The sequence below is a fragment of the Phaseolus vulgaris genome, chromosome 3 (genome assembly GCF_000499845.2).
Source record: "Phaseolus vulgaris cultivar G19833 chromosome 3, P. vulgaris v2.0, whole genome shotgun sequence".
Taxonomy (NCBI): domain Eukaryota; kingdom Viridiplantae; phylum Streptophyta; class Magnoliopsida; order Fabales; family Fabaceae; genus Phaseolus; species Phaseolus vulgaris.
The window spans coordinates 52,158,716-52,170,478 of NC_023757.2; the positions used below are offsets into that span (position 1 = coordinate 52,158,716).

Consider the following 11,763-nt stretch of genomic DNA (forward strand, 5'->3'; position numbering starts at 1 on the left):
CCTCTTTCAACGTGTCTAGATTTTTAGGGGTCCCTTAACTGTGTAGGTCATAGCCGGACCTGTCCTTCTAAATTAGATCCACCCGTTGGCAACAAGAATTTTTTTTTCTTTTCTTTCTCCTTAAGTTACTACGATAACCTAATCATTAAATTTTTTAGGCTTCTTTTCTATTACAACTTTTTAAAATTAAATATTAAAATGTACTCTTTTATTTTGTATCTTTTACTTATAATATTGGTTTTAAAAAATAATTACAATTTTTTAATTACAAATTTCAAACACAAAAATGTATTGTTCTCGGGTTGGAACCAAGAAAACGATTTGAACACTTCTCGGTAGGTCGGTCGATCTACACCTCACAACTTCCACTCAGACGAACCTCTTTTACTCTTTGTCTCCCACTCCTTCTCATCCTTGTTAGCTCTGAACTCGGATTATACCTGCAAAAGATACTCTAACGCTCAAGTTAGACTTCGACACTCAACACTCAGTATTTAGGATTAGATGATTGTGTACCCGATCCTTTGGGATCTGTGCTTATTTATATAATTATTGTGGGCTCATTGTTATTAATGGGCCTAATAAAAGGAGAGCAACAAACATTTGGTCATTAATCAGTTTTGCTATCGTCATGTCGATCAATCTAGATTGAGTACCAAGTTAGAGTCTCGATCATATAAACCCTACCGATACATGTATAAACCTTTACATAAAAATATTTATCTTTATTTTAATTTAAACTTTCATAATTTCAACACACAAGTATTTTAGTAAATGAATTAATTATACAATATTTTTTATGTTTTAATCATATCAATTATATCATCTCCAAATTTTTCACTCAAATCTACTCACTTTTAATTCACTTTTCCAATATTTAATTAACCTAATCTTCCACTTTCTTTTCCTTTCTACTCCTTTCTTTCCCTTTCTAATTCCAACCACATTCAAGCTAAGCCTTAATATTTTTAAAACTCAATGAGTATATATGTGTAAGTTAAAAGAGAAGATACATATGCTTTTAAAATAAATAAATAAATAAATTGTATAGAATTTTTTTTAAAGTTGGAGTGTTGAGAAATTTGGATAAATGTTTATGTAATTCATTCTTAATTTTTTTTTAATATTAGCTTACCGACACATCTCTAAACATATGCTGCTATTAAGTTTTGTTGCATAAACACTTTCTGGTTTAATTGTTTATAACTTCTCTATACAAGTCAACAGTTATTATACTAATTATTACAAGTTCTATCACCAAAAGTCATATTAGTTTTGGATTATGCATAAACTATATCAATAATACTTAATCGTTTAGATAATTTTTTATAATTTATTTTAGTAAAAATTTATTTAACTTATTAGATCATATGATATGACATGAACCATCTCGTATTACATCACGATGGAAACAAATTTATAAGGTTGAATTAGCTTAAAAGTTATTATAATTTAAATATAAAATTATTGTATGTTGAAAAGTATATTTTATTTGAATAAAGTAAAAGATATAAAAATAAATGATGAAATTTTGATTAGTAAAGAGTTATGGTTACGTTAAAAGTAAGTTGTTTTATTAAAATAATCAGTGTGGCTAATATATTTGACAGCAGTTCACGATAAAAATATTTTATATACAAACATTGTATTATTATATAACGTATGTATGTCATAATAAATAAGAAATGGTATTAACATTCATTAAAATATAATAAATGTGTCTTCATTTTGACCTTATATATAAATCTACGACTCATCCACCACCAAAACCTATAGTTCTTGCTTTCCCTCTTCTTCTTCATCATCAAGTTTTCAACACATTCCTTCTTTCAAGCACAACTCATCATCATCATCAAGCATATATATGTTTGTTCTGCAAGAACCTTGCAGTTGGTGAAGCTTACATTGTAGTGTTTGGTTGTGTTTGAGGGGAAGAAGAATATGTCAGATGGGAGAGAGAAGGAACGAAAGGTTCCTCTTCTGAAGCTGTTCTCCTTTGCTGATTGGTACGACTGCGTTTTGATGGGTGTTGGATCTGTTGGGGCGTGTGTTCATGGTGCCTCTGTGCCTGTTTTCTTTGTCTTCTTCGGAAAGATTATCAATGTTATAGGCTTCGCTTACCTTTCTCCTAAAGAAGCTTCCCACGAAGTTGCTAAGGTTTGTTTCTCTTTGTTTCATAATATCAGCTTCATGTCTTGTCCACTTCTCATGCATAAATGGCTATGTTTCATCTTCTTCCTCTTTAAAATCACCTCACTGCCAAATCACCTCCCTTATCCACAAGGTTAAACTTTCATCGTCACATTAAAATATTTTAGGAATATCTCAATCTTTAAACAAGTAAGTCACCGTAAAGCTTCAAACATTCAAGTCTTTCACTATTTTTTATTTAATACTTTTGAAAATTTTTATGTAAATCAAATTTCAAGACACTAGTCAGAATACGAAAAATTAGTTAAAAAAAAATTACAATCATACCTTACACTATCGTAAAGATTTCAATATAATCTATCTTCTCATCCCTAAAAATCTTATGATTTATGTCTTCACATAACGTAACATGTACCTTTTAATATAATTATTAGAAAAATCAAATAACTTGTCCTAATATATCAGTTTCTAAGTAAACAACATTAAATTACCTTATTTGTGTATTATTTTAATATTGCTTCTCCATCTTTTGCAGTACGCATTGGATTTTGTGTATCTAAGCATAGTAATATTGTTTTCATCTTGGACAGGTATGGATTAGTTATTATATGTGTTTGTGTAGTGATTTAGCTCTATTTAATCAGTGTAAAATTCGGTATTATCAAAATGGAATAATGTTTTCTTTTTTCATTAAAATGAAATGTTTTTAAAAAAAATTACAGTTATTAAGAAGTAAAACTTTATTGATACCATATTAAAAAGTGAACTTTAAACATAACTCAATCTTATAAAACCGACTCATGAGAATAGGATTTACACCCATTTATATACAATGAAATGTCTTCATTTCTAGTCGACGTAGGATTTCCAAAAACAATATTTTTAATCGATGTAGGATCTCCAACAACAACAACATTTTTAACGATTTTTTCATATTTACAATTTTTGAACGTTGATTGATTTGACAGAGGTGGCTTGTTGGATGCATACTGGGGAACGTCAAGCTGCAAAGATGAGAATGGCATACTTAAGGTCAATGATGAATCAAGATATAACTCTTTTTGATACTCAAGCTTCAACTGGAGAGGTTATTTCTTCTATTACCACTGACATCATCGTTGTTCAAGATGCACTCTCTGAGAAGGTATATATATTCTTGCTTTTTCATTTTTAATTCTAAAAATTCTTATCAACAACTGCTTTATATATTTTAGAAAATATAATCAGACTTAAAAACTATATAATCCAATCAACTTTAAGATTAATTATTCCACTATTATTAAAGAATATATAGCATAGGTACATATCCTACAGTACGAAAGACACTAACAAATATGAAGTTTCTTAAGTACCTACGAAAAACTAATATCAAGTGTAAAAACTTACTGTACTATAACGCAATAAATCTAGGTGTGAAAAGTAATTTAATAAATTAAAAAATAATTAGAAAAAGAATCTTAAAGAAATCTGAAAAACTTGTTCACAAAAGTTTGATCTTCTTTTTCTTTTTATCTCTCCAACTTTCATTTAAAAATAAACTTATATATTCTTTGAAATTTTTTATTAAACTAAAATTGGGTTTTAAAATAACCCGTTAAAATGTTGGTTTGATTTTGGGTCAGATCAAATATAAATAGGCAATTGCTTCCTGCACCATATCATTACACTCAATCAAGGGGAAATATCGAAAATACCCTTAAGAAAATGGGGCACATATAAAATTATATTTCGGACCCTCTTTTTTGGAACACAATAATCTCTTTCGGATAATTTTTTCCGGAATATATTATTTTCAGTTCCGGATTTTTTTTATCCGGAATGAAATTTTGTTTTTTTTTTCTGGATTTTTATATCCGAAACACAAAAACCTCTTTTGGATTTTTTTTTGGGAATGCATTATTTTTAATTCTGGATTTTTATTTCCAGAACAAAGGGTATTTTCGGAATTTTTGAAATTATGTTGGGTGCAGGTTCAAAAGTGTTGGGTGCAGGGAGCATTTGCCATATAAATATCACATTTTGTTTTAAATTCAAAACAATGCAAAACATACACAATTTTATAACTTATAAGAGTTATGTTTTAGATATGTAAGTATAATATGATAATTTATGGTTACTATACAGTTTTCTAATTTATATTTTAGTTTTTAGTTTCTTTTAAAAAATAATTAAAATATCATGTTTTACTTGAATTGATCATATTTTGAAATGTTTGTATATAAAAAAATTAGTGTAAGTCTCACAATAAAGTCAAATAATTTTAATAAGAACTCTTATTATAATAAAAAAATAAAAAAATAAAAAAAATGTTTCATTATTAATATCAAACACAATCAACAAAATAATTAAACTCCAAAAATATTTAAATCATGATTAAAGAATATAATAAAGTTATATACTTGATGTAATTACAGGTTGGGAATTTCATGCACTACATAAGCCGTTTCATAGGTGGTTTTGTCATTGGTTTTGTGAGAGTGTGGCAGATAAGTTTAGTGACACTTGCCATTGTGCCCTTAATTGCTATTGCTGGTGGCCTTTACGCTTATGTCACCATTGGCCTTATTGGAAAAGTTCGAAAAGCATATGTCAGAGCTGGTGAAATTGCTGAGGAGGTAACAATTTTTTATTTATTTCCATAACTTTTTTATGAAAAAGATCATCTAAACATATAATTTATACATAATTTAAGTCATTTTACTTAACACACGTAAATAAATAAATAAATAAAAATAGGAGATGTTATATTTTACTTGATTGAAAGATAAAAAAATTGGTTGCGAATTAATTGAAAAAAATAGACATTTATGTATAAATTCTGATATAACTAACACAACTATAAATTCTAATAATATCAAATATGTTCAATATTTTTTTCTTTGTTAGGATAAATTCACTTCACATGTTTCCAAAACGTATCGGTTTAAAAACAATTGCTTTCATAAATGGTTTGTTTAGATTTCCACTCAAACTTAGATGGCTAATGAAAAATCAGTACAACTTTGTGCTTTGAATAGTTTTGTGGAAAAGTTTATGGTGGAGAAACGTGGCAAAACTTGTGTTATTTTAATTGTATATATGATAGATTATAGATTTGTATTGATATATGTGTAACAAATTATTATGCTGAACCGTAAGTTATCCTTGTTTTTGGATAATTTTGTTTTAAAATTACCCTCCAAATGCTTGTAAAAAAGACATTATGTGTAGGATGACTATGTTTTACTCTTTGTGGATTTAAGGTGATAGGCAATGTGAGAACGGTACAAGCATTTGCAGGAGAAGAAAGAGCAGTGAGATCATACAAAGCAGCTCTGATGAAGACATATAGAAATGGTCGAAAAGCAGGTTTAGCTAAGGGTCTGGGATTAGGCTCCATGCATTGTGTTCTTTTCCTTTCATGGGCTCTCCTTGTTTGGTTCAATAGCATAGTTGTTCACAAGAATATCGCCAATGGTGGCGATGCTTTCACTACAATGCTCAATGTGGTCATTTCTGGCCTGTAAGTAACCTTTTCTCATGATAAAATGATTTGCAATTTTCTTTGAAATTTTACTTAGCAATCAATGATGCATTAAAATTCTGTGGTAGTATTTAACTCTACTGCATGATCCAAACTACATGAAGTGTCATTCGTTAGACTAATACATGGTATTACCCTGCAAACTGTAAATTCACCACGATTTTGTTTAATGCATTAGTTGTAGCATAAGAAAGCCAAGGAGTAAGGAATATCCTACTAACAATTATTTTAATTGTTGAGATTATTTTTCAAAAGTTTATGATGTATGATGTTTTGAATCTCAGGTCACTTGGTCAGGCAGCACCTGATATTTCTGCATTTATCAGGGCAAAGGCTTCAGCTTATCCCATTTTTGAGATGATAGAGAGGGACACCATGAACAAAGTCAGCTCAGAAAATGGTCAAAAGTTAAGCAAATTGGAAGGTCACATCCAATTTAAGGATGTCTGTTTTAGTTATCCATCTCGTCCTGATGTGGTTATCTTCAACAACTTTTGTCTTGAGATTCCTCCAGGGAAAATTGTAGCTCTTGTGGGAGGAAGTGGTTCTGGAAAAAGCACAGTTATATCATTGATTGAGCGCTTCTATGAACCAGTTTCTGGTCAAATACTATTAGATGGGAACACCATCAGGGAACTTGATCTCAAATGGCTAAGGCAACGAATTGGGCTGGTTAATCAAGAGCCTGCACTTTTTGCTACAAGCATCAGGGAGAACATACTGTACGGAAAAGATGATGCCACTCTTGAAGAAATAAATCAAGCTGTGATGCTCTCTGATGCTCAGTCTTTCATTAACAATCTTCCTGATGGTTTAGATACTCAGGTGAGAATGCACCTTTAGCTTTTTAACATAAAATAAAGATCCAAAACTTACCTTTTTCTAAATCGTGTTCAACCATGTATCTAGAAATTTTATTCATTGTCTCAAGTAGAATATGATGGATAATTTTTTCCTGGGAGATGATATTCATTTTCTTTTGCAGGTTGGTGAGAGAGGGATACAACTATCTGGGGGACAGAAACAGAGGATTGCAATATCTCGTGCCATTGTTAAGAATCCATCAATCCTCTTATTAGATGAAGCAACCAGTGCTCTGGATGCAGAGTCTGAGAAAAGTGTACAGGAGGCTCTTGATCGTGTCATGGTTGGTAGAACAACCGTGATAGTTGCACACAGACTTTCTACCATTAGGAATGCAGATATGATCGTTGTTATTGAGGGAGGGAAGGTGGTGGAAATTGGCAATCACGAGGAACTCATTTCCAACCCAAATAATGTATATGCATCTCTTGTTCAAATCCAAGAAACAGCCTTTTCTCAAGGCCATCTTTCTGTTGATCCTTTCTTGGGAGGCTCATCAAGGTACTTACTTCACTCTCAACCTTTTGTAGATGAGTTAATCTTATCAATTTATGGCATTGGCATTCATCTATTAGAGAAAGTTGCTGCAAATGATTCTATTAAGCTGTTACTTTCTGTAACCTTTATACCTATGTTCTACTAGGATAACATACCATTAGCATGTTACTTATATTTATGTTTATTCTGATTGTAACATAAGGCGCCTAGGAGAGTCATCATCTTGCACAACAAGCTTTCGTGGTAGTTTTCGCTCAGACAAAGAATCTACTAGTCGGGCTTTTGGTGATAGAGTAGAAAGTGTTGGAACTTCAAGGCATGTATCAGTAAAAAGACTATATTCCATGATTGGTCCTGATTGGCCTTATGGTGTTTTTGGAACCTTGGGTGCGTTTATTGCTGGAGCACAAATGCCACTCTTTGCTCTTGGAATCTCTCATGCTCTTGTATCTTATTACATGGATTGGGACACAACACGTCATGAAGTGAAAAAAGTTGCTTTCCTCTTCTGTGGGGCAGCAGTTCTAACCATCACTGCCCATGCCATTGAACATCTTTCCTTTGGAATCATGGGGGAACGACTTACCCTTCGGGCAAGAGAAAAAATGTTTTCAGGTAATGAGTATAATCTGATTGAGTTTATGACTTGACCTTCCACTTATGTGCTTGTCTTTCTAAGGAGTGTTTCCTTTTAATCTTCTCATTTTAAAATTTATGTGTTGGTTCTTTTTATTAGTTGACAGAGTAAAAATCTTTACACTGAATGTAACAAAATCAAACTGTTTTGTTATTAAGATGCATTATTTACTTTTTAAGTGTTCACACTTGTGCTACTGATTCTAAAATATGAACAGCTAAACAAAAATATAGCTATTATAGGTTATGATTTGATGATCTTTCTTTTACTAACTTCCCTTGTATATGTGGGTGCAGCTATTTTAAAGAGTGAAATTAGTTGGTTTGATGACATAAACAACACAAGTTCTATGCTTTCATCACGCTTAGAGACCGATGCAACATTTTTAAGAACTATAATTGTTGATCGTTCAACGATTCTTCTGCAAAATGTTGGTCTGGTTGTTACTTCATTTATTGTTGCCTTCATGTTGAACTGGAGGATAACGCTTGTTGTACTGGCCACGTACCCTTTGATCATTAGCGGTCACATAAGCGAGGTTTTCTCTGGCTCCATACTTCTACACTGCTAAATTAGTACATTTATTTGTGTTTTAACAACTGGGTGCCAAAATTTCAGAAACTATTCATGCAAGGCTTTGGTGGCAACTTGAGCAAAGCATATCTAAAAGCCAACATGTTGGCTGGGGAGGCTGTGAGTAATATCCGCACTGTGGCTGCATTTTGTGCTGAACAAAAGGTCCTTGACCTTTATGCTAATGAGCTTGTGGAGCCTTCAAAGCGTTCATTCAATCGAGGTCAAATTGCTGGCATATTCTATGGCATTTCCCAGTTCTTTATTTTCTCATCTTATGGCCTTGCCTTGTGGTAGGTTCTCTTGCTTCTGTTTTGGTTTAATAGCATATATATGTCTTACTCATAGGGGAGAACCAAAAAGTAAACAAACTCTAACTTATTAATAAATTACAAGACTGCAAGATTGCCTTTGTGCTGAGAGTGAAACTTGTATATCTTTTGCAGGTATGGGTCTGTGTTGATGGAAAAAGAGATTTCTAGCTTCAAATCAATTATGAAGTCGTTTATGGTTTTAATTGTAACAGCACTAGCTATGGGGGAGACATTGGCTCTGGCACCTGACCTTTTGAAAGGAAATCAAATGGTTGCATCCATTTTTGAAGTGATGGATAGAAAGACAGGAATATTGGGTGATATTGGAGAAGAGTTGAAGACAGTGGAAGGAACAATTGAATTAAAAGGAATCCGTTTCAACTATCCTTCAAGGCCAGAAGTGGTTATTTTCAATAATTTCAATCTTAAAGTGCCTGCAGGAAAGAATATTGCCTTGGTGGGGCACAGTGGATGTGGTAAAAGTTCAGTCATCTCCCTTATACTCAGATTTTATGATCCAACATTTGGGAAGGTGATGATTGATGGTAAGGTGTTTCAACAACTTTTCTTTAACCACTCACTCTTATTCCATAGTTAGTACAAAACAAAACAAGAAATATAAAAAATATTCTTTTCACTGAGTAAACTGTCTAATGCACACAATGGAATGCATTCTTTTTTATCAACAAGAAACAATTAAATTACACAAACTCACTTGAGGGGTGGTCCAATCTTGAACAAGAGAGACAAAGAACACTTTTTCCCAAACACAACAAACACTTTTTCCCATACACAACAAAAATCAAAATGAAATCACCTACTGCCTACCTCAACACTACTAACTAAAGAGAAACAGAAAGATCAAGAACCAACCACACCGCCCTTATATTAACATTAAATCGAATGCATATTTAACAGGGGTTTTAAGCATCAGTCAGAGAACGAGAAACTCATTAACGGTACCTTTGAAGAGATCAAAAAACAAACATTAAGATGTACCAGGAAAAAATTTTCTGTGATCAACCATTCTTTCTTTAAATAAACAATTATTCCTGATGCATAATAAAAAGACTCCATGGCTACATGATTATCAATGTCTAAATGACAAAACATTCTTCTAACTGTGATTCGTTCAATTCTTACAGGAAAAGACATCAAGAAACTCAACTTGAAATCCCTGAGGAAACATATTGGTTTAGTGCAACAAGAACCGGCTCTTTTTGCAACATCGATATATGAAAACATTCTTTATGGAAAGGAAGGAGCTTCAGAAGCTGAAGTGATTGAAGCAGCTAAACTTGCCAATGCTCATAGCTTTATCAGTGGACTTCCTGAGGGCTACTCCACCAAAGTAGGTGAGAGAGGAGTTCAACTATCTGGTGGCCAGAAACAAAGGGTAGCTATTGCAAGGGCTGTTTTGAAAAACCCTGAAATTTTGCTGCTAGATGAAGCCACAAGTGCACTGGATTTGGAGTCAGAGCGTGTGGTGCAACAAGCTCTAGACCAATTGATGCAGAACAGAACAACAGTTATAGTGGCACATAGGCTATCCACAATAAAAAATGCAGACCAAATAGCAGTTTTAGAGGATGGAAAGATAATTCAGAGAGGGATTCATGCAAGACTTGTAGAAATCACAGATGGAGCATACTACAAATTAGTCAGCCTTCAACAACAAGAACAACATGTACAACAGCATTTTGATTAACAACAAAAAAGACCATTGAATTCTTTTATCTGGACTACCTTTTTTATGTTACAAGGTTTGTTTGTATTTTTATTTTCCTCACACTTACAAAGAATGATGTGGATTCTGGGGCCAGTGTTTGCCCAGAAAATATCACACATATTGGAAACTGTTGTAAAAATATAAAATGGCTTTAAATAATTTGGTTTAATTACATTTTTTCCTCTGTTTCCTGGTATATACAATTTTAGTTTCTCCATTTATTTTAGCAAATTATCTTTTAAATTAAAAATATGCAGTCCTAGGCTCACTGGTTCAATCTCCTGTGTCAGTGCTGACATGTATTATTTTAATTTAAAACACATATTAGACACATAATTAAGATTGATAAGTTGAATTCAATTGATGTGTGTGATATTTAAGGAGACTTTGATTTGAGATGTGTGAATTTGATTTTATTTATACAATTTAATAGTGATTTTGATTTTGTTTTGATAATTTAAAACAGGTTTGATGAATAGAAGTGTAGAAGGAAAATATAAAAATAGTTTAGAGATGAAATTGATTCCTAAGATAATATATAACCACAATTTTAGTAGAAAGTATTAATTTATTAGTAATGAAATTCTTACCGAACACATTAGTGATCATTACAATCAACAATAGTAAATCAAAACAAACAAACAAACTAATGCTTTCAAACTTATAATCATAATTATTTGGTTTATCAAAACAATTCTATAGCATTGTTAAAATTATGATTATCATCACTTTTCATCTCATAGTATACTTACTATAATCTCTTCACGGGGCAAAGATATTCCCTTGTACAATAAGTAAAAATCCTAATTTCTCTTCATAGCGTTCCAACATTCTCATTCAGGCCAAATTACTTGAGTGAAAGTGCAATCATACCACATGGGACATATTCATTCCCTCTATAACATGTATATACCAAACAACTTGCTAACAACTTTGTCAGTGCTTCTTCCTGCACCTCTTGTGTCACTCCCATAAATTTTTTATTTTTTATGAATTTAAAAAATATTCTTATGTAAAAAAGTTAATTTTATATTCTGGACTATATAATCTGAAAATATCTCCTAAATTATGTATAGAGATGATAAAAAAATAAAAAAAAATATTTTTACATTTAATATGGGACCGATAAACACTACGAGAAAATAATGAAATATAAATCAATTTTATAGACTAAAAATAATTAGTTGCTATAGCGACTAAAATAGAGATCATTTTATAAATTAAGAAAACTTTTGGTTTCTAAATTAGTTTCTATTATTATTAAATGGTTTCGAAATTGATATCTAATTAGTTACGAATGTTTTTGTTACCTAATTTAGAATCTAAACAATTGGTAGTTAAAACCTTGGTAGCTAATTAGATACCAATTTAAAAATTATTTAATAATAATAATAATTAATTTAAAAATAAATTTTTTTTGTTAGTTTTTAAAATGGTTTCTAATTTAGTCATTATAGTAATTAATTATTTTTTG

General features: G+C 31.4%; 1 protein-coding gene across 1 annotated transcript; it reads left to right on the forward strand.

Annotated features, from left to right (window-relative positions):
- Positions 1–1,765: 1,765 nt before the first annotated feature.
- Positions 1,766–10,473, forward strand: LOC137808667 (ABC transporter B family member 2-like). Its single transcript, XM_068609909.1, has 12 exons — positions 1,766–2,157; positions 2,687–2,741; positions 3,120–3,295; positions 4,566–4,766; positions 5,394–5,653; positions 5,959–6,499; positions 6,660–7,039; positions 7,239–7,651; positions 7,970–8,211; positions 8,292–8,539; positions 8,693–9,105; positions 9,706–10,473. The coding sequence occupies exons 1-12, from the start codon at positions 1,942–1,944 to the stop codon at positions 10,266–10,268; spliced, it is 3,708 nt and encodes a 1,235-aa protein (XP_068466010.1). The 5' UTR covers positions 1,766–1,941; the 3' UTR covers positions 10,269–10,473.
- The last annotated feature ends 1,290 nt before the right edge of the window (positions 10,474–11,763 follow it).